This window comes from Esox lucius, chromosome 11 (assembly GCF_011004845.1).
Source record: "Esox lucius isolate fEsoLuc1 chromosome 11, fEsoLuc1.pri, whole genome shotgun sequence".
Classification (NCBI taxonomy): Eukaryota; Metazoa; Chordata; class Actinopteri; order Esociformes; family Esocidae; genus Esox; species Esox lucius.
The window spans coordinates 31,716,449-31,741,239 of NC_047579.1; the positions used below are offsets into that span (position 1 = coordinate 31,716,449).

The window sequence follows — 24,791 nt, forward strand, 5'->3', positions numbered from 1 at the left end:
TGTCTTGGCTGTCCATACATCATCATTGCATGATGACCATGTTGTCTTGGCTGTCCATACATCATCATTGTATGATGACCATGTTGTCTTGGCGGTCCATACATCATCATTGTATGATGACCATGTTGTCTTGGCAGTCCATACATCATCTTTGTATGATGACCATGTTGTCTTGGTGGTCCATACAGCATCATTGTATGATGACCATATTGTCTTGGCTGTCCATACAGCAACATCATATGATGACCATGTTATCTTCACTGTCCATACAGCATCATTGTATGTCCATATTGTCTTCGCTGTCCATACAGTGGCATTGTATGATGACCATGTTGTCTTGGCTGTCCATACAGCATTATAGTATGATGGTCAACATTGTCTTTACAGGAGCATCATATGATGACCATGCTGCCTTGACTGTCTATATAGCATCATTATATGATGACCATGTTGTCTTGGCTGTCCATACAGCAACATCATATGATGACCATGTTGTCTTGGCTGTCCATACATCATCATTGTATGATGACCATGTTGTCTTGGCTGTCCATACAGAAACATCGTATGATGACCATGTTGTCTTGGCTGTCCATACAGCATCATTGTATGATGACCATGTTGTCTTGGCTGAAAAAAACAGCATTATAGTATGATGGTCATGTTGTCTGGCTGTCTTTACATGAGCATCCTATGATGACCATGTTGTCTTGGCTGTCTATACAGCATCACCGTATGATGACCATGTTGACTTGGCTGTCCATACAGCATCTTCGTATGATGATCATATTGTTCCATTCAGATGGGGGAAGGGGACTGCTGCTGACGCTACTGTCACTACATGTGGCTATACATTGAGGCCAATGAGACACTCATACACACATTACAGCCAATACTGCCATCTGTGCCATTTCCTCCCAAAACACACAAAATGGTAGCTACGCTCCATACACACACTTAGCCAATATCCCACAACCAACACACACACACACAAACATACACACACTTGGTCAATATCCCACCCCTAACTTACATGCACACACATACACAGTAATGGCCAATCCCAAATCTGTCTTCCATTTTTTCACAGTAACATAGCCAACAGTCATACCCAGGCGGTGGCTCTGTTAGCAAAACAAAGCAGGCCTGAGGTCATGCACACCATCAGGCATCAAAGAAATCATCAAGAAGCACAAAGTTAAATGACCACCCTACATAGGTGCCTGTGATGATGGGTGTAGGTAGACCCAAAAGCAGAAATGAGTCCCCTCTCGAATTAAGAAACAAAAAACTAGAAGACAAACAAAATGGCATACACCAGTGGCATGACACCTCAAGATGAAATACAGAACAGCCATCTTAAACCAACTTAAATAGTAAGCCAACCAATGAGAAACAGATGAAACCAATAACCTAAACAAGAAACCAGGTAAGCCTAGTTCAGCCGGACCACAATAGAGAATATTGCCCTCAGGAGATTCGAACCCGGGTCACCCAAGTGAAAAGCTGTGTTGCAAACCACTACAACACAGAGCTCTACCTTCATCACCTGTCAGTATAGCCTCTATCCTGAACAAATCCTTGTTTGCCACAGGCCGTTTTAACAGATTATAAGCCTGTAATAAGCTATACGCGGTATCTACAAACTTACTGGAATAGTCATAAGAATTGAGCAATTGCTAGCCAGTCTACCAAAACTATTTCATGTCAGGGCATAAGAAGGTATTTTTTTCATCATGAAATAACAACGTACTTTTTTATTTCATTCGTGAATGACATTAATATAATAACTATCAAGTGAAACGATGAGAAAATCGTGGAAATAAAATGAATAAATGTTGTGGTTCACAACAGATTTGAACTTGAGCCTTCCATGTGAGAGGCACTGTCTTTAACCATTATTCCTCTGCTTTACACATTTCACCAGTCGCTAAACACTATTGAATATTGTGTTAAACTGATTCACGTTTCTTATTAAGTTTACCTCCACCAGAAATAGCGTCTATGAGCTGTTTGCTTTTGCCACTGGCTGTTTGAACAGCTAATTAGCCAGTAATAGGCTTACTAGTATCTACTAACGTCTCAGGAATAATCATTTTGAGCAATTGCTAGCGAGACTAAAGATGAACTTTTCCATGCCAGAATCAGTCGCAATATAACCGTTATACAATTTCAGGTTTTAGCCAGCAAAGTTTTCAACATTACGGAATAATTCACAATGCGTATTTCGCTTCGCCTGCGAGGAGATACAAACTCAGAACCTATAGTTCACAAGTCCGCTTCTCTAACCACTACGCTATTTAACAAGGGGCAGCGAGGCAGTCACTCAGTAAGACATTCGCTCTTCTTAGCCAGCTCTGCTTACGCGGTCCGGCAAAAAGCAATGAAACACAGGTGAACCACAGTAACCAAATCAAAAACAACCACAGAGGGAAAGGTCATGGGTGTACTAACATTCATAGACTTCAGTTAGTGACCCCAAGTGATGGGGATGGAAGTCCTCCTTACAGGTGCCACTAGACATTGATGCTATGTGCCTATATAGACACTCATACAAAAAGAAAATGTTCCAGAAGAGTTATTGGGTTTTCCCCACAGGATATCCATTTTTGGTTTGAGGAAGAACCCATATTGGTTCCATATGGAATCCTCTGTGGAAAACGTTCAATTTCTTCAAAGGGTTTTCACATGGGGGCAGCCAAAGAACACTTTAAGATAGATAACACTTTTGTGTGTGCATTTGAGATTTCTGTGTGATGTTAATTGTGTCTATTTCTAAGTGTGTATATTTTAAAAGACAGCAACTCTTTGTTTGGGCAGATCTGAGACCTGCTAGTAACTCTCCCAAGAAGAGCCGGAGAGATTGCCGTAGTTACACACAAGAGAAGTTACACGACATACACGATAGACGGACAAACAGAGTCAGACAGTGAGACAGACAGTTAAGAATGTGATTTTGAAAAACAGGAGGCAAATAGTAGTAAATAGCTGTACAAAAGCATGAGTATGAATCAAATACACAGCTCGGCAAGAGCAAAGACAGCATTTGTATTGTCCGTGTATATATATATACACATTACAACCACCACACTTCTGCAGACACTCCATCCAAAAGAAGAGAGATATATAGTGATATATATACATAATGTATAAATGATTTTACAAGCCAGTATTATAACGTCTTATGATGACTTGTTTTAAATTTTTTGAATGGGTGGCAGCATGAGAAAAATATAGATCAAGCTGCAACATTAGAGAAAATAAATAAATCAGTTCAAAACTGATGATTGGGAGCATAGTTCACAAAATAATCATCATTAAATCTTAAACACAGCTTATTAGAACCCAAACCTACAGAGTTAAAGAACCGGTTGTTAGTGAAGTTGCTACAGTTTGCCAAAAAAGGGCTCCTCACCCTCACAGTAGTCAAGCAAAAGCGGACCACACCTCATCTAGTCACAGCTGTAGCTTGACCTTATTTGAAACATATTAAGAATTACTCTTTATTTGAATGCTTAGCAGTGACAAAAGGAAATTGCACCACACTTGTACATGTCTCCGTCATATATACCAGCAACACACCCTTAACCCCTACAAGATGTGAGCTTTGTGGAATCACGACTTCAAATAAAAGTCAAAAGCAAAAATAGTCAAACGTCCCATCACTACTGCTCAGAACAGAATGTTGTTCTGACAATAAATCAACTAGAGGCTATGTTGGGGATTAAACATTTACATTTTTTGTACCTTTCAGTCATTTAATATATGCTCTTACCCAGTGCAACTCTTAAGACAGCCAGGGGGAACAACCACACAGTCCAGTAGAGTTATGTACACCTTAATTATTGAAATAGCTCTAGTCAGTGCTAAAATTAAAAGGAAAAAGAATTGCAGGCCTTAGTTCACAAAAGGCAACAGCAGAGGCGTCGCTAGGATCACAATACATTCGGGGCTTAGCCCACCCTCCCGTCCCGCCCGGGACAGAAAGTACAGGGTTTTGAAAGCACACTCAGAAAATGTTGATGTACACGCTAGCGGTCTACATGTCTACATTGTCAAAATGTGCAATCAGAATTATAGAGGAATAGATCAGAGGCTATTTCTTTATTATTATTATTCTTTTGGTCAATTTGAGATTCAGGGGGCTATAGCCCCGGTCGCCCGGCCCTAACGATGCCTCTGGGCAACATTATGGGGAGGAGGGGAAGATTGGCAGAAACTCTGCTGTCCTCACTTCAAGACCAAGCAGGTTCCACCATTGGGGTGCAAGGACACTAGTTCAGGCTGGACAGAAGCTGCCCTCCCATAGGCTAATGTTGCGTGGCCACTGATTGGGAACTTCCATTGCAATTTTATATAATCACCTGAATTCATGTGTTGCATCCAAAGAGAAACGATCAATCACACAACACGAAGGAGAGCTTGGAAATGGGTTGCAGCAGAAGCTAAGATGCCAAATTTGTCAGCTTTCCAAACTTTCTGAATCATTATAGATTAAAGTTCAGTGATCTAGCATAATACACCATTTAAACCACAAATATCTTCCTCCCAAATGTACTCTACGTACTGCATAAATATTGTATATATTATGAATAAAATGTGAAATCATAAAAAAATGATATTGTACCAGAATAAATGAATTATGCTATCAACGCGTTCTTTTTGCCATCCTTAAAGGACAGCAAAAAGTAACAACGTCATTGGTACTTTATCTACTTAGATTTCTGATCCTCCAATACAAAGCAATGCACTGTGGGAAAACCCCAAGACATGCAACACTTTGCAAGCACCACAACCTACATCAGTAGATGAGTTGCAGCAGTGCAGATTGCCCTCCAATCAAATGAATGGATTTCTGCCGGAACACATGTTACAGTAAAACAGTCACCAGTACCACATGTTGTTTTCAGCAACGTCATCATCATCTGAGGTCCTCGTAACTTGGTATGAATAAGCTTTATAGCCCTAACTGAGAAGGAACTGAGCTAGGGTCATTTCTGCTCTCTTTCACCACTCCTCATCCTGCCCCTCTCTCCACCCTCGCTTACATAATACTCATTTTAGCCGGGACTCAGTAATCTAAAATCATCTCATCTCTTCTACTTACACAATGCATTGCTTTGAAATGACTCGACAGAAGGACAAAAGGAGAGACTAAGAGGAAAATGGCAGAATGGTCCGGTCATATCATAAACTGAAGAAAAAGTCAAGAGATCAAAGACCCTCTTCTTGGGTCTTCCTGGTAAAATAAACACTGCTGTATCCTGACATTATGCAATGTCCCATGCAGACTAGCATCCGTAGAGTTCCGCATAGCAGTGGAAGGATGGTCTTAGTCTGTCAACTCTAACTTCCTCTGCCTTTAGCCTCAGTTAAGCTGTGCTTAGCCTCTGTGACTGTATCTGTCCCTTCTGTGCATTGACTCACCCTGGCCCTGTCTCGCCCGTATGTCTCATGTCTGCTTGTCATGCTTGTCACTGTCACCCTTAAACTGTATGCTGCTGTGGTGTCTGTGTGTGTGTTTACTCCAGGTTAGGGCAGATGTTCAACATAGAGTCAGTTGGCCCGGTCGAAGCAGTACAGTCCTCAAGTGTGAAATCTCCATCCAACAACAATGCTTTATTCCTCCCTCTTGCTGCCCCACTCCACCGTTGTCTGCTTCCATCTGTGTTGACTCTTTATCTCCGTACTTTGCACCCAGGTTCCAAAAATAGCATTGCCCCCCCCCCCACCCACCCCCCACGCCGCACCCAACAGACGCACTTATATAGACACGCACGTATACACACTGAAACACACAAATACCAGCCTGCTACTGAAACTGAATAATTCAGATGTGTTACAGCGCAAGACTAAGCAATGGACAGAGGGGAGGGGTTAGCAGCTAGGAAAAGGACCGGGAGAGAATTAAAGTAGCCTTATAAGCTACAGATACACAGTCTATGGGAGGGCTTGGCTGATGTACAGTCAGGTCAGAACTGCATGCTGTCAGGAAGGGTGGGGAAGCTCCGACTGGATAATAAGACAACACAGTACATCTGTCTACAAAAAGGTCAAACAGGAAGAAAAAAGGAGTCCCTCCCACCCTCCTGAGCTGACCTCAGCTGTCGTCCTCCTCCGCTGTGCAAGAGAACACGGTGGGAGGATGGAGGATCTATTTCAGACACACGATCCAGTCACAGTGAGGAGCACTCATAGAACCCACCTGCTCACAAGGCCTGCTGCAGCGCATCAGCACTCTTGTCCAGCAGACTCTCCAAGCACCACAGCAGGACATTAAGACTCCTTGTCTGTTCCAGCATCCTGTTGATCAATAGCTGATGAAAAAAGGCCATTGGCTGTTTTATCCTGATTCAGTCTCTTATTACAGACTGAGAATAGAATTCAGAAGCTGGTTGTGTTGACCCCTGACCCCTGCACTAAACCAAACTCTCTTTAACTGCTGGACCACTGTGATTTACAACCTGCGTGGCCCAGAAGGCACACAGTGGCTGCAGGCTTTTGTCCCGACCCAGCACTAACACAGCTGGTTTTTGTGGTATGTTACATTTAGACACCCAGTCCACTGAGTCGCAAACACTACTGGCTTTAAGATGCAGTCGGGGACTATTGTAACAAACTAGTTTTTTAAACCTTTCATTATCGTCTGGATGTGTAATATGTGGTTTAGCTATATGATCTATACGTAGAATCACTATTATACCTCGATTTGCCATGAATCTGCAAGTTTGAAAGCAAGTGGTTTTGATGAAATGATGGACATATTGGCACAGAAATTACAGAATTTTTAAGGATTAATTTTGTCTCAACAGAACCACTTTTACAACCAAAGCCCAAAACCCAAGGAAGGCATCATTGTATTCTATCCAAAGAGATTTGTCTCTGGACATGCTTTCCAGAAGCGTGTTTCACATGCAACCCAAATTGTCCCCACGCAAAGCTGCTATTCAAATCAAACACATTTCTCTATCTGCCCATGTATCTGCTACAGATTATAAAAAATATATAATGGTAAAATAACAAAGGTGAAACCCCCTGGAGGTGATAACCACACCAGCTTAGAATGTTCTACAATTGATCCACCCTACCTAGCAAGCACACCAAGTAACCATGACGTTAGCTGCAGTATAGTCACCCTACCGACCAAGGACACCAAACAACCATGATATTAGCTGCAGTATAGTCACCCTACCTACCAAGAACACCAGACAACCACAACGTTAGCTGCAGAAGATCCATCCTACCAAGGACACCAAACAACCATGATATTAGCTGCAGTATAGTCACCCTACCTACCAAGAACACCAGACAACCACGACGATAGCTGCACTTTAGAAACCCTATCTACCAAGAACACCAAACATCCATGATATTAGCTGCAGTAGAGTCACCCTACCAACCAAGGAAACCAAACAACCATGACGTTAGCTGCAGAAAATCCATCCTACCAAGGACACCAAACAACCATGATATTAGCTGCAGCAGAATCACCATACCAACCAAGGAAACCAAACAACCATGACGTTAGCTGCAGAAGATCCATCCAACCAAGGACACCAAACAACCATGACGTTAGCTACACTATAGAAACCCTATTTACCAAGAACACCAAACATCCATGATGTTAGCTGCAGCATAGTCACCCTACCTACCAAGGACACCAAACAACCATGACGTTAGCTGCAGTATAGTCACCCTATCTACCAAGAACACCAAACATCCATGATGTTAGCTGCAGAAGATCCATCCTACCATCCAAAGACATCAAACAAGGGGGAGAAAAAAAGAGAAATTATAGTGAATATTTAAGAGAGGAGATGAGCACAGATAGTGATGGATTGGATGTGAATGGGAGAAAGAAAGTACAGGTAGAGAAACATGAAGGAAAAGACTAAACTTCACATCATATCACTCAGAATGCAGGGAAAGAAAGAGCGAGTAAGGGAGGAAACAAAAAGGAACACTTCTTGTGAGGAAAAATCCAAAGAGGGAGAGAGAGTGTGTGTTTATTAATGTATGAGTGTGGTCCTGGAAAAATTTGTTATGAATAGGGGGTCCCAGTGTTCTTTGGGGTCCACATGGAAGCATCTGTGGGCCAGTAAATAACTAGAGAAAGAAAACAATCTAACACTAAAAAGAATATGCCCAGGGTTTTTTTTTTTTTTGCCTTATAGTGTACCCGCCGAAGAGTAATTGGGTAATATGATATTAGTAATATTATTATTACATTTATTATTATTATAATATTTCTGTCTCACCTATCCAAATTATATTTTTTATTTTCCAGTAATCGTTTATGATCATGTTTTATGCTTTGTTTCCCTGCTGTCTCACTTGGCAAGTGCTGTTCTAGTGTGTTGTGTTTTCTGCAATAAAACCATGTGCAGTTATTATGAGAACAATACAGAATGTTGGCTTTAATTTGGTTTCCATACAATGTCTTTCAGTAATGGAAATTTGTTTTTCTGTTGCTTGCTCAATAAAGAAATATGACACAATAATATAGCATTGTACAGCCACACACAGAACACCAGATGGACATGATGGTGATGTTTAAAAAATGATGTTTTAAAATCATGTATATTTTGGTCATCTATCTTCTAGTATTTCTGTCATCCCACACAGAAAACACATGCAAACATACACTCACCTAAAGGATTATTAGGAACACCATACTAATACTGTGTTTGACCCCCTTTCGCCTTCGGAACTGCCTTAATTCTACGTGGCATTGATTCAACAAGGTGCTGAAAGCATTCTTTAGAAATGTTGGCCCATATTGATAGGATAGCATCTTGCAGTTGATGGAGATTTGTGGGATGCACATCCAGGGCACGAAGCTCCCGTTCCACCACATCCTATAGATGCTCTATTGGTTTGAGATCTGGTGACTGTGGGGGCCATTTCAGTACAGCAAACTCATTGTCATGTTCAAGAAACCAATTTGAAATGATTCGAGCTTTGTGACATGGTGCATTATCCTGCTGGAAGTAGCCATCAGAGGATGGGTACATGGTGGTCATAAAGGGATGGACATGGTCAGAAACAATGCTCAGGTAGGCCGTGGCATTTAAACGATGCCCAATTGGCACTAAGGGGCCTAAAGTGTGCCAAGAAAACATCCGCCACACCATTACACCACCACCACCACCAGCCTGCACAGTGGTAACAAGGCATGATGGATCCATGTTCTCATTCTGTTTACGCCAAATTCTGACTCTACCATCTGAATGTCTCAACAGAAATCGAGACTCATCAGACCAGGCAACATTCTTCCAGTCTTCAACTGTCCAATTTTGGTGAGCTCGTGCAAATTGTAGCCTCTTTTTCCTATTTGTAGAGGAGATGAGTGGTACCCGGTGGGGTACCTCAAGGTTGTGCGTGTTGTGGCTTCACAAATGCTTTGCTGCATACCTCGGTTGTAACAAGTGGTTATTTCAGTAAAAGTTGCTCTTCTAACAGCTTGAATCAGTCGGCCCATTCTCCTCTGACCTCTAGCATCAACAAGGCATCTTCGCCCACAGGACTGCCGCATACTGGATGTTTTTCCCCTTTCACACCATTCTTTGTAAACCCTAGAAATGGTTGTGCGTGAAAATCCCAGTAACTGAGCAGATTGTGAAATACTCAGACTGGCCCGTCTGGCAGCAACAACCATGCCACGCTCAAAATTGCTTAAATCACCTTTCTTTCCCATTCTGACATTCAGTTTGGAGTTCAGGAGATTGTCTTGACCAGGACCACACCCCTAAATGCATTAAAGCAACTGCCATGTGATTGGTTGATTAGATAATTGCATTAATGAGAAATTGAACAGGTGTTCCTAATAATGCTTTAGGTGAGTGTATATGCACATATATGTAGAGGATTTCTCAACATATATTTACACATGTGCCCTAAATATGTTCATGAAATATATAACTTGTGCTTCTCATGATATCATAATATAATGCATTCCATATATTTTAACATTGAATATTATGTGTTAAAATAATGAAATATATGAATATGCTGCACATTAAGCATTTCTCATCCACAAACCATGGAATTAACCTTTTCATTATTTTCCAGAGAAAAAGACTCATTATGAAAACAATAGTCATACATTTTAACACAGTATCATGAATGCTATTCCTCTCTCTAAAAGTACTTAAAAGAAACGACTAGATAACATAATAAACACAGGAAAGGAAACAATGCAAATATGGAAATATATCAGATGTAAATATTAAATGCATATGTTTTTAAGATATTAAAACATATTTCAAAATGGCCAAAATTGAATATGTAAATATATGAATGACATATATGGCTTTACACTAGTAATACATATAATACATACATATTAGAATATGTTTATAAAGAATATAGGCATATATTAAAAATATATTTAATATAATTTATATTACTTCCGTGCGGGATGTTTTTCGATTGCCATTTTGTTAGGGAGGCAACCGTTCGTTTACTGGTCAGGAACCATTACCACTAGGATACCTTCTGCTCCACTGGGAATCTATGAAATGAAATAAGTTTGAAAACCTCATGTTTCCCTGCTTGATTTTAAATGATTCATATTCAGACAAGCAGTTCAGCTCACTTTCTCTCCCCTGCCAGTCTCTCCCCTCCCCAGTCTCTCCCCTTCCCAGTCTCTCCCCTTACCAGTCTTTCCCCTGTCAGTCTCTCCCCTTCCCAGTCTCTCCCCTTCCCAGTCTCTCCCCTTCCCAGTCTCTCCCCTGTCAGTCTCTCCCCTTCCCAGTCTCTCCCCTTCCCAGTCTCTCCCCTGTCAGTCTCTCCCCTTCCCAGTCTCTCCCCTTCCCAGTCTCTACCAGTCTCTTCCCACCGTCTCCCTCTGTGTCTCTACCATCTACTTAATTACACTTCTATCACCCTCTGTCTTTTGCTGTCTCTCCCCCACCTCCTTTCTCTTTCTCCCTCTGTCATTCCTTCTCCTCGCTGCCTCCTTTCTCTTTCTCCCTCTGTCATTCCTTCTCCTCACTGCCTTTCTGTATCCTCTTTTCTTTCTCTCTCTCTCCCTCTACCTCCTTCTCCCTGATCGTTCTCCCTCTACGTACTCCCATGTCTTTTTCTTTATTTCTCTACCTCCTTCTCCCTTCTTTTCTAATTCTCTTTTTACCTCCTCCAGTCTTTCTGTCTGACTTTTTCTTCTCTCTACCTTCCTCTCTGTCTTCCTCTGTCTTCCTCTTCCTCCCATTCCTCTCTGTCTTCCTCTGTCTCAACCTGGTTCTCCCAGTATCTTTCTCTATCTCCTTCTCCCTTATGCTTCTCAACCCAAACTCCTGTACACATAAACATTTACACCAAATAAGCACCATGCAATAACAAGGGAACAGCAAAGCCCTGTATCAGGTAACAGGGAGGGATGGAGAGGGAAGCTGTAGGGGATGGAGGGCTGGCCAGTGAAAAGTACTCTTCCAGTTTCTGTTATTTTGAGTCTGTGAGTGATCGGGGCCAGGAATCGTGATCAGGATGTTGTTGAGAGCATTTGTTTGGGGGCAACATTGATTCACTGACCCATTCCACAACAGCACCTCATGATTTACAACCATAAACATACACACTCCTATAAACAGATGGTGGTCAGTGACTAGTTTGGTAACCCAGACCCTAGGCAATACATTGTCTCAGGTCTATTGTCAATGAAGTACCCTTTCAGCATGTGGTTAGCTTGCCATCACAATCACTGCAAAGGCACTGCCTGCTAGTTTTTTTTTTTTTACCGCAAGTTTCTGGCATGCCTCGTGACTCTCTGGAGTTGTTTGAAATGTGTTTTTGTTTCTTATCAACATTGTCAGTGATGTAATTCCTCTATGTCAAAACAGCCCTGAAAGTAGGCACCAGTTACTGTATTGCCATGGCTCTAATTTTCTAGACAAATTTGTGGCCAGAACACTGCAAGGTATGTCAAGACACAAATAGACAAAAAAGAAAAACACACACACCCATGCTGTATGTACAATGGCATCGTACAGTATTCAAACCCCTTCACATTCTGCACATTTACAGACTAATCAATTACATTGATTTATTTTGCCATCAATCAACATAATGACAATATGAACATTTGTATTTTCCAGTTTAATGGAAATATCTCATGTACATAAGTGTTTAGACCCATTTGCCATGATACAAATTGAGCTCTGATGCATCCTGTATCCTTAGATTTTTTTGAGATTCATTTGAATTTGATTGGAGTCACCTGTGTCAAATACAATTGATTGGACATGATTGATAGGTCCCCCAACATAAGGTCCCACACAGTGCATGGCAGAACAAAAGCCAAGCAACGCGGTCCAAGGACCTCAGCGGAATTATGAATTGTGTCAAAGGCATACAGTCATGTGAAAAAGTGCACCCTCCAAAAAGTTTTATTTTTTGAAAAAATAAGTATGGCCCAAGCTTCAAAAGCTGTTGTAGCCCACTTTCACTAAAATATCTCTCTTGTTTCTTAACTGTCTACCAGTCTCTTACATCAACTGGGAGGAATTTTTGCCAACTCTTCTTTACCGTACTGCAAGTGTCTCATGCTCCAGGCCTTCCTCGCATGCACGTCCACCCACAGCATTTCAATAGGACTGTGATCTGTTCTTGGATTCAGCCATTCAATAAACCTTCTGTTTCTTATTTTTGAGCGATTCTGTTGGAGCTTGTTTTTTGTGAATTATTGTCTTGTTGCAAAATCCATGTTTGGTTGTTTTTCAAAGATGGCCTTAAATTCTCCTCAATAATTCTCTGGTACAATATGGAATTCATGGTTGACTCAGTGATGACATAGCTTGAGGGAGTATCTCTTGAACCGTTCAAACTACAGGTTGACACCAAACTCTGTCCCAACTTTAAATTCCAAACCTTTCATTGACTATGACTATATTACTTAGACAAATTCACATTATAATCATTAAGTAATCCCAGAACAAAATTTTTCTTGAACTGTTCAGGATAGAGACATGGGCTCTGTTTCACATGTCTAGGCTCTCCCAACTTAAACTAGTAAACCTTTTTTGTATGATGAACGTAATTTCTATAATTAGCATCAAATAAGAGCAAACAAAATGTGTTTCTCCCATCACATATATCACAAAGTAAAATTCTTAAATGTTCATCAACTATGGCTATACAAATAAGCACTTTGTATAATTCGAATAAATTGACCATAATGAGCTATATTTTGAATTGTCCAAGTTAGAGAGAACAAAGCAACATTGTTTCAAATGATTTGGCTATCCTGACATGAAAGACTTGAAACTTTAATCGCAAACAAGCCGACAAGCATGTATTAGCCAGTTTTCAGAAATTGGCACACATTTCTAAAAGATTTCTTGTCTTGTTATTATGAAATATTGTATGCAGATTGAAGGCATTTTTTTTTATCAATTATAATTGACGTCTATAACACAAGGAAAGGTGGAGAAAATGACAGTGTCTGAATACTTGTTTATCAGAAGCCATAATACAATCTAGTACATGGCAACAAATCACACAGCTGTGCACATGTGTGGAACAGTTCTTGTAGCAGAAGACAGTAGCATGGAGAAAGGCCAATAAATAATTTAGATTCTGCAGAATGTAGATCAGTGATTCCATGCAGCAAATAAAACACTGGGGGTTCAACGCTACTGTGTAATCTCTTTCTCTCTCTCTTTATGAATCCCCTACTTTTCTTTCTCCATTTGCTCTTTAGTTTGAATCTTTTTTTCCCTCTCTCATTTCAGACTGTACAGTGTCCAACTCAGCGTTATGTGGTCATCATAGACAAACATATCTCACCTGGACACAAGAATGTGAGTCACTGGACCTGACAAATAAACACCTCATTACTACCTCATTGAGCAGCGCCCTGATTTCAACCTCCCCAGGAATCAGTGGTCCCCCATCATAAGGTTAATTAACAGAGTCATTGGATTGGAATACAAACTAATACTGTGTGTTACAGTATAGGTCCTCAGCTTTTCACTCATGTTATTTGTGTACATATTGTTTTTACTATTTAGAGTTGACAACAATCAAGTTTTTCAGAATTAAAGATGTAGTCAACCCTGAATAAATTCCTATGTAGTGCCAGCTGTAGATGTCACACACCCAAAACCAACGCAGCATCGCATGTTGGAAAACGCAATTAGTATGATCATATCAGCAACGCTATTTTGTTCAATATCAACATATCCCAGTGCTAACATATGTTTAGTGTCAACATATTATAGATGCCGTATACCTACCATTGGAAACCGGCCACCAGGGGCAATTATGAACATATGAATAGTTAAACAGCGGCTGATTGCTAGGGCATCGTGGTCGGGGATGGTGGGTGGGCGTTTTTGCAACTGTCTTTCAGTCTGATGATGGCGAGTTCGATTCCAACAAGAGCCGAAATGTTATTGCAGTAGAATTGTGTTGTTTAGACAGGTGTTTTTCTGTTTTTGTAACCATAACCTTTATCCTAACCCTAACCTGAATACTGTAATGCCTACCCTTAACCATAACCTAATCCTAACCTTAATTTTAACCCTAACGCCAGTACTTTCATGCCTAACCTTAATCCTAAGTTAACCTTAACTGTTGACCATAAATGTTATTCGTAACGAGGCGTTTCTCATTTTGAATCGATTACTTTAAGGACAAACATAATAGCGAACACATTAAGGAGGAACGTAATAGCAAGATATAAAGGACTAGTAGCACTGGGGATGTGTTGATAGCAATGTTATTGCACCAATTTATGGTCAGACTGAACATAATTGCGGTTTAAATAATTCTATATGAATGTAATTCCTGAGAGGTGTGGTTGCCCAAAACCCACTAGGATGGCTCCCTCAATTACTTTCAGAATATTTAACTCTCACGTTTGATGCTACAATGGCTGGGGTAATACAGAAGCTTCTACATGGGAGTGTCTACCACAAACACATACAGAGCTAATGTCACGCTGCCTAGCAGATGAGACAACCGACCTCTGGGGGTGTCAACACAAGTAATACGTAACAGAAACAACACTAAATACCATTGAAAATATTACGCATTAGAAGCCTACATGGACATACAAATAAATGAACAAACAAGCATAAAAAGCACACAGCAAAATACAGACTCATATACTGTACAGAAATGTCTACGTACAGCACCTGTATAGTATTTCATAAAGATGCCAATGAAACTATAGTTAGCAGCAAGCTCATATTGATTTTCTCTCTGTTTACAGTGAGGGGCCAGTGATGACTTTCATTTGAATGACAAGCACAAATAATATATTATGCCCATGCACACGAACACACACACAATGTACAAAGTTAAATTAAGATAAGAATCAAACTTCACAAAGGCTGTTATATGTATTGACACTCAACAATAGAAAGGTACATTATTCACAGCAATTCTGCCCATGACTGCTGACTCAGAGCAGAACCTCACTAGCCTCTTAAATTTGGTCTTATCTTGGCTTGTAATCTCAAGGCCACTTGCAACCAGCCTGTGTATTTGACCTAGGCTGACGAATACCAGCATTGCAAGCCTGCAGTAAAAGCAAGAGCCTCGCAAGCATGACACGACAGGCTGGTATTCCAAGACTTTGTTAACAGAGGCAGATTCCATGTAGAGGTTAAATGAGCAGCCCACTTCCACAACCTTCAATTGGCTTCTGCAGGAATCAACAATATCTGGTGCATGTGGAACACCAATGAACACATCATAATCAACATTAAACTAAGTTCCTCTTATAATATTTATTGCTCTGCAGTGTTGCAGGGTTTACTGAAACATCTGTAATATTTTTATATAGAGAAATATGGTTCAGTACTAGAGTTTTTGTTATGTTTATTGCCTCTGTCAAATGTGTTCCTCACATTGAGAGGATCAAGTCTGTCTGGATCTTTGTCAATGGCGGGAGCCACTTTAGGGATGAGAAAAAACAGTGAGGCAAGCTTTGGCAATACATAGCACCTACATAGCAGTTGATCAGGGCCAACACACAAACTCTAACCCAAAAGTTCTTAGAAAGCCATAAAGTGCAAGGAAGGCAGTGCCTCCATCCTGAGAAGACAACAGGTTAGCAAATTAGCGGCTGTAGCTAGCAAGCTAGAATAAGCAGTCAACATGGCCTGAATCTCAATATAAGTATGAGTTAAAAATGTGCTGCATATTGGAAGCTTTCCAAAATGACAATTTCATTGATTTGGGGAATGTGGCATTTGCGTAAACTCCATTGAATTCCAATAACATTGTGACAAACACATTTAAATCCCTAGACAAGAACAAAAATAGCGAACATTAAATAGTTATGTCGTTGTTAGTTATTATGGCATTATTACAGATATGCAGTATTTACAGTTATGCTGTGAGTTTAAGACAACGGTTTTGTATATTCTGTGAATGTGTTTTCCTATACAAAAACGTAAAACCAACAACAGAACTGTCTAAAAGACAGACTGATCTCACAGGACATTGTGAACAGGAGATTTCATGTTGAATCAACTTTATACTGCTAATACCAGACTTTTTACAGTTTCATTATTTAAAAAGATAATGATAATGATATTCTGATTTGGAATGGGAAAGTGGTCAGCACAGTCCCAAGCAGTGAGTTATATCAGCAGCCTAAAGTGCACACCAACACACAGACAGACGCACACAGGAAGTGGGGAAATATCAGATTTTTGTATATATTATAATGCAGGATTATTGGCACCCATTGCTAAAGATGAGCAAACAATTAAAAACCCTTCCAAGACTTTTGTCTCATCTGACCAGTCAAAGTTCCAATGACATTTAGCAACCTCCAGAGATAAGGCGTCTTCCTGGAAAGCTTTCCAAAATGACTTGTTGGCATGGAGATAATGTTTAATTCTAGTTTTGCAGACTTGGTAGCACAAAGATTCAATAAACATCTGCAATTCTGAGGCTGATTCTTAGAGAATGTTTTACTTCTGAAACATCCTCCTCCCTGCGTGGCAAAATACACTTTGGTTGCCGTTGAGGCAGGTACATACTGAATTTGTTTTAATCTTCTTAATTATTGCCCTAATAGTGGAGATGACACAACCTTTATTCACATGTAATCTGTGTGTTCTCTTACCTTCCTCATGCTGTTTAAAAAAATAGGGCATTTGCCATGTGTGTTCCCTCATTTATTCCCACAATGAAACATGAATTCATTGAAGACCATTTCAAGTTCCCAATGACTCTTAAACTTAAAGACGCTTCTATAGAAGTGAAACGCTTCTAATCAATTATCGATTTAAGAAGAAAAAAAATTGTCTGACCTCAAAATAGGGCTAGATTTCTCTCAGATTTTGAGTGCAAGAAAAAGCTTACAAACATACATTTTCCAAGCAGATTTTGCTCATCTTTACAAAAGGTGCAAATAATTTGGTATATCACTGTTTATGTAAATTACTTCAAATGAACCTGTTATTGACCATGTAATCAATGAACAAATTACATTCTAATGTTTATCTGACTCCGTTAAGGGAAATGGTAATACACACACACACACACACACACACACATCCAAACACACTACAACATCTTGATATATAGGAATAACACAGATTTTTGGTGAATGATTTAACATCTGTACCTCAATGGGGTGGGGGAGGAGTTTGATAATAGAACTCAAGGATCATTACATTATGATCTGGGACAAGGCAGAGCATTTTTTTTCTGAATTCCTCTGGGTTTGGTTCACCATTTAACATATACCCTTTTCTTACTGACTACAAGAGTCAAATGGATACAGCATATAAGGTGCCATTGTGTAGTGCTGGTGGTAATGGAATACAGAGGCAGAGGATCATGATGACTAGATTTTTTTATGCCTATAGGTTTATGTGAATCATATTGTAATCATGAAGTAAATCTATTGAATATCTTCTGAATCATCTACTTAAACATTTATCTGATCATATTGAATCATGAATATGCAGTGGAATTTGAGATAAAGGAGGAGAGAGATAAAGGAGGAGAGAGAAAGAGGATGATGTGTACATTGGAATAGAGCAGATATAACAGCAGGGGCGAGGAGGAGCAGAAGAGAGGGATTTGGAGAAGACGGTTGTAATAGAAAAAATATGGGACTGCTGAACACAATGACCACTTTCAGATAAACAACCCGCATTTTCAGATATAACCAGAAGAGCAAACCATCTTAACTAAGTAAAGGATTGGAAGAGAACACTGGTCTGTCATGTTCAGGCAGATAGGAACAAACCAACTGATATAAATAGGGGGTTGGAAGAGAACATTGGTCGGTCAAGTTCACATTCCCACACACATAATGTAGATGATCAGGTCAAATTAAAAATGCAAGCCTCCTTACCACAATACAACACATTTACCAGTCTTATTCAAAATGTATATTTCAAAACAGACATGCACATACTCACACATACACACACACATACATGCAATGCATGCAATCAATGTGTTTCACACAAATCAGAAGTGTGTTTAACCTCCATTCAAACGTGAATAGTTTGGACTCCACAGCCTTAAAACAAATCTCATCCATTGGACAGAACAGCAAGACAATTATTGTGGGTGTCAATGTGTGAGGGGGAGGACCCTTGTGGAACCATCACTATAGATCAATGCAATCATTATTTTGGTTTCCTCTCTCCATATAACCACACATCTTCGGGAAAACAGTAACCTCCCCTTTTCCCCAAATACGATTCAATGCTAACACTTAACACTAATATATTAGCATAGTATCAGGCAGTAAGATGTATCTTCAGGCACTGGCCAACAAAGAACCATAAATAATGTAACACAAAATAACAGGCCTACCACATAAAAAAATAATGGAAGTTAAAATGGTGCAAAGCATAGGCTATCAGAGTTTAAAAGGCAGGCTAAAAAACCGTTTTTGTGCTTTTATGTCTGTGTCTTTAGCAGTTCTCCAATACACGTATCTACTTTCAGTTCCTTCACTAATGTGTTCCAGGATTGTGAGGCGGCACAGCTATCAGCACAATTACCAGACTCTGTTTTCGTATTAGGGACATAAAATACAGTTTTGAGATCTGAGACCAATTTGTGTATATTAGGCGCTGCCCTAAAATGGCCTCAAAGATAACCAAATGAGTCTGTCACCTTCCATGAAGAAGGGCCATCCTGCTAACTGGTTTTAGTTTAAGGGTAGTATGGTAAAAGGTATTTAGCGAGCGCAAGCCAGAAACTTCGGGCATATCATCGAAATCCGACAACGGCAACACAGTGGCTACATCGAGGTATAGTATAAAGACCCTTCTTGCCTCGGCTTTCCCATGCTGAGCTATGAAACTGCACATGCTGACATCAGCAACCAGCAGTAGCGCGACACACCGCCTGTCTCTACCCCTCTCGTTCACTCTCTCTCCTTTCACACACGAACGGTGTCAGTTGGTAAATGCAACTGATGGAGGCACATTATAACAGGATTATCATTATTGTTAATCACAAAAACAATGCCACCAATTTTGCTAAACACAGAGAGTAATTATCATGCAATGAATCATGAACCTGAAATGCTTCGAGGCTGCTGTTAAATTTAAAGCCCCATTGGCATTATAATCTGTAGTCTCTGTGATATTGCTGTCACATTGGACTTCATGCTTAAACTAGCCTAATGACGCCCTCCCTACATGGCTAATGGCTGACTTCGTAAAGCATATATATATATATATAGGCCCCATGAAGATAGCAACATTACATCAATACAGTGGGCCTACCTGATCTTCGGGGTAAAGCAGTGATGCTATATGTTATAGAGAGATGATAAACATGTAAAGGATATGGCCATTCCGTTATCTTTTTTGCGTATTTTCTCACAAAGTTATCCTCGCTGAAAATAAACAGCGAACGGTTGACGGTGAAGCAGTTCTGTCGCACCGGAATGGGGTTGTACAGGGCCATGGTTCGGGCTCTCTGCGCCATGGACTGTTTGTAGACCCGCTGGCCCCCGGGGCCTCCTTGCGGGCCGCCCTGCCTGCTGCCACCGCGGCCAGGGCCCCCAGGTCCATGTCCATGCCCTGGCCCATGGCCGGGGCCGCCGCCATACCTGGACGGCATCTCGTTTTCGAACCGCGCCATTCTCTGGACACCAAATCTTTACAAAACAGCAGTAGCTGAGAAGGAGGCAAATACTCAGAGCGACCACACAACATTACATCCCATCTGCCTGAGGACTGCTCATACATACAATTGTTTTATTATGCTTACACCTGCATAGGAGAGGTGCGGCGCGGCCCTTACGAGACGAAGACGCCCATGTAGGCGAGCCTCTCTCGGTGCGTAAGTCCTAATGGCCAAGTGCGGGTGTGAAAGACATTAACGTGCGCTGGGCTGAATAGCTTGCCTTGTTGCACTACTGACAAGTCCGTTGTGTTTCCTCTTCGGATAGTTTTTATTGTCACAAAATGAAGAATAAAGCTAATGTCAGATTCCAAAATGAGTTAGTAGCTCAGGCTATAAATGTTTCATGTTCTCCATGGCTGCTCCATCGTGTTCTCCCGAACTATCTCCACGACGTGGTAGCCTCATCAGAAGCCAATTGCGCTCTTGTACTTTTCAATTTTAAACGTTTTTAATGACCACTGTATTCTAATGTTAAAATAGGGTACACGAAATTTTCGAAGCAATCAAATGATCAAAATCAAATTAAAAAACATATCCACCACGTTAATCCTCTCTATTGGGAATGTTGGTCATTGTTGCCGTCTTTAAAAGGCAAACAAATGAAGAAAAATAGAAACAATCAATAATTATTTATTTATTTTGTAACATCCGCAATGTTTCGTACAGTGACGAAAATCAGTCTCCCGCCACCTCACACTCGCTTTACACGCGCGCATTGATGAACTGGTATCCCCACACACAAATAGTAATGTGGTGTTTGTTGAATTTCCTTATTTTCCTTCAGTCACCATCGTCAATTGAAACCCGTCATCGTTTTCTTCCCATGCCCGGGTAATGTAATGTATTAAGGCTGAATCACAAATCCCTTTCAACAATTAAATGAAATCCCCCTCGACATGATCATCATCTTCTCTCCATCACCTGCAAAGCGGTCCATCCATAGGTGGTCTGATCCGAAAAATTTGACTTTCGGACACGAAGAACCTCACCATAGCCAAGTCGGGGGCATCAGCCATCGCTCCACGGTCTCACCACGATTCAACGTGATCTCTACCACCTGGTTGAGCGCAGTGCAGAAGCCGTGAAAGTTGAACACCATCCCCGCCCCGCATAGTGCCTCTGCCCGCTGGAAAGCCCCAGTGTCCTACCGGTCGCCGTTCCCCCCTTCGTGAACAAGTGCGTTGGCTCTTTTGTCCAGCGGCCCCTCCGGGTGGGGGTATTAATTGGTGTAGAGACGGATGGAATAGCCTTTCTTTTTCTTTGAAATGACTGCAGTATATAGATAATAAATAAATGTATTTTTTCAAAAATAGAACATTACGCGAATGGCCACCGTCCGGATAGTTAGGATACCTAACGACTAGAGCTAATCAATTCAGCTCTGTGTGCCTGAGAACAGCGCCATCCTGAAACCTGCGTGTAGTCAACGTGAGTGTGTGTGTGTGTGTGGCTAAGCGCTGCAGCACATGACGCACGCAAAGAAAGTGGTAGGCGGGGGTGACACGCTTGCTTGGCTACGGTGTGAGATGGATGGATGATTATGTTTGTTTTTATTGCCATTTCATCAACGACCTGACAAATGTGTCATGGTCAGCTATATGTGTGTGTTAGTGGGTGTGTGTGTGTGTGTGTGTGTGTGTGTGAGTGAGAGAGAGAGAGGCTATATGGTTTGTTTGGGGGGGTCTTACTGAGGTTTACATCTCTCTTGGGGTTTGTAGCTCGCTCGGGGATGTACCCTCCCCTACGGAGAGAGAGCACGTGTGCGCGTGTTAAAAGCGATGTACGGCTGCGACTGTCAATATGCGCGAGATAGGTCTATCTAGGAATAGAGAGCAAGGGTGCAATTATAATTGCGCATACTATTTGTGTATGGATTTCTTAAATTTGGTTTGATTTCGTGGGTTGCTTCGATTGAGGGATTTCGGCAGTTCATGCATAGGCCTATTATTTATTTTCTAGGCTAGCTACTTTGGTTTCGCGTAGTTTAAATGCTGTGATTGGTCAGAAGATTACCTATTGGTCAGAAGATCATTGTCCCCGGGTAACATTACGCTCCCCCCTCTTCCCCTCTCTTTTTTTCAAGCAAAATAATAGAACTAGCATGTTCGGCTAAACGAAAGAAATGGTTCAATGCGCACGTCGAAGATAGGCTAACCAGGCCTTAATGCTAGGGGGGTATTGCCCGCCCTACCCTACAGAACATACACCCCCCTCCCACATAAAAAAACATGGTTGAATTAACATTTCACAGGATTTAATTTCTGTGTATAAACTAGACACATTTTAAGTTTGAATAACTTCAAACATACACTCACCTAAAGGATTATTAGGAACACCATACTAATACTGTGTTTGACCCCCTTTCGCCTTCAGAACTGCTTTCATTCTACATGGCATTGATTCAACAAGGTGCTGAAAGCATTCTTTAGAAATGTTGGCCCATATTGATAGGATAGCATCTTGCAGTTGATGGAGATTTGTGGGATGCACATCCAGGGCACGTAGCTCCTGTTCCACCACATCCCAAAGATGCTCTATTGGGTTGAGATCTGGTGACTGTGGGGGCCATTTCAGTACAGTGAACTCATTGTCATGTTCAAGAAACCAATTTGAAATGATTCGAGCTTTGTGACATGGTGCATTATCCTGCTGGAAGTAGCCATCAGAGGATGGGTACATGGTGGTCATAAAGGGATGGACATGGTCAGAAACAATGCTCAGGAAGGCCGTGGCATTTAAACGATTCCCAATTGGCACTAAGGGGCCTAAAGTGTGCCAAGAAAACATCCCCCACACCATTACACCACCACCACCAGCCTGCACAGTGGTAACAAGGCATGATGGATCCTTGTTCTCATTCTGTTTTACGCCAAATTCTGACTCTACCATCTGAATGTCTCAACAGAAATCGAGACACATCAGACCAGGCAACATTCTTCCAGTCTTCAACTGTCCAATTTTGGTGAGCTCGTGCAAATTGTAGCCTCTTTTTCCTATTTGTAGTGGAGATGAGTGGTACCCGGTTGGGTCTTCTGCTGTTGTAGCCCATCCGCCTCAAGGTTGCGCGTGTTGTGGCTTCACAAATGCTTTGCTGCATACCTCGGTTGTAACGAGTGGTTATTTCAGTCAAAGTTGCTCTTCTATCAGCTTGAATCATTCTCCTCTGACCTCTAGCATCAACAAGGCGTTTTCGCCCACAGGACTACCGCATACTGGATGTTTTTCCCTTCTCACACCATTCTTTGTAAACCCTAGAAATGGTTGTGCGTGAAAATCCCAGTAACTGAGCAGATTGTGAAATACTCAGACCGGCCCGTCTGGCACCAACAACCATGCCACGCTCAAAATTGCTTAAATCACCTTTCTTTCCCATTCTGACATTCAGTTTGGAGTTCAGGAGATTGTCTTGACCAGGACCACACCCCTAAATGCATTGAGGCAACTTCCATGTGATTGGTAGATTAGATAATTGCATTAATGAGAAATTGAACAGTTGTTCCTAATAATCCTTTAGGTAAGTGCATATTTTGAATATATAAAATACATTTCACTGACAGGGTTTTAAACCTATCAAATACTAAAATTCATCTGTGCAGATTTGAATTGAAGTAGCCTAGTACTGGAAAAGTTACAAATCCAGTACCCTATGTCACAAATCATTGTCGCATACACAGTATGGCATGGCACGCATAAAGCCTATAAAATACCGTTCGGGTTTTGTAGAGACATGACATTTTTGAAGTTCCCAACAGGAGCACCGCCAGGGATTTTGGGCTCCATGAAAATATATCACATCGGGTAGCTCACTGTTTGATGCAAGACTGATACCCTCTATAAGAAATGTGCTAAACGCCATCTTTTACAGTCAAATCAAATTTTAATGGTACAAGTCTTGATTGTTGACTGGATTGATATTCTCAACATTAGTGAATAACTTAAAATAAATACAACTTAAATATACATTAACCTTTTCAATAAAATGCATTTACATTATTATCTATAGAATAATGTAACAAACAAAAGAATAAAATTTCCAGCAGGTTTTTGAACTAACATACCAACTAGAAAATAAGCTGTCTCTGTCACTTATACAGACTGAGTCACTCAATGTTTCTAACTAGACCATGTGTACACAAACATTCCGGAGGCTTACAAAGTCATTCCCCTCCCCCACATGGGACAGAATGACCATCTTTCACTATTCGTACTTCCGAAGTATTTACCTTTCATCATCAGTGTGGACAGTCAAAGTGTGGCCGGACAAAACACTATCACAGGTTTTTGTGACATCTACACACATTTCTTATTAGAAATGCATGACATTCACACATAAATAAGAGTGTTTTTTCGTGTGTAGGACACGATTTTCTCTCATGTGGCTAACCTCATACCGTAGGCAACCAGTTTTCGTGTACATGAGCAAAATAATTGTTTGTTAATTCTTCTGTTACCTCACACGTAGCCTATTCTGATCTTTACACAGCCTGAAATGTATTCCCATCTGTTCCCAGATCAAACGTGTTCCAAGGAAATATCATTTTTTCTCATTTTTGTGCAAACTGGCTACAGTAAATGTGGAATCCATAGCCAATGTATTGTACTAAAGGCATTATAAAGACAATCATGTAATACACACGAAAAACTGAAGCTGTTGTTGAAAGAAATTATGA

General features: G+C 40.9%; 1 protein-coding gene across 23 annotated transcripts in view; it reads right to left on the minus strand.

Annotated features, from left to right (window-relative positions):
* The window catches only part of cacna1aa (calcium channel, voltage-dependent, P/Q type, alpha 1A subunit, a), a 127,841-nt gene extending 106,298 nt beyond the window's left edge, over positions 1–21,543 (minus strand). For all 23 annotated transcript variants that reach the window (XM_034295416.1, XM_034295428.1, XM_034295427.1 and 20 more), the window contains exon 1: positions 19,781–21,543. In XM_034295416.1, the coding sequence (XP_034151307.1) occupies positions 19,781–20,076 (296 nt within the window). In that variant the 5' untranslated portion in view covers positions 20,077–21,543. The remainder of the gene's footprint in view (positions 1–19,780) is intronic.
* Between the last annotated feature and the right edge of the window lie 3,248 nt (positions 21,544–24,791).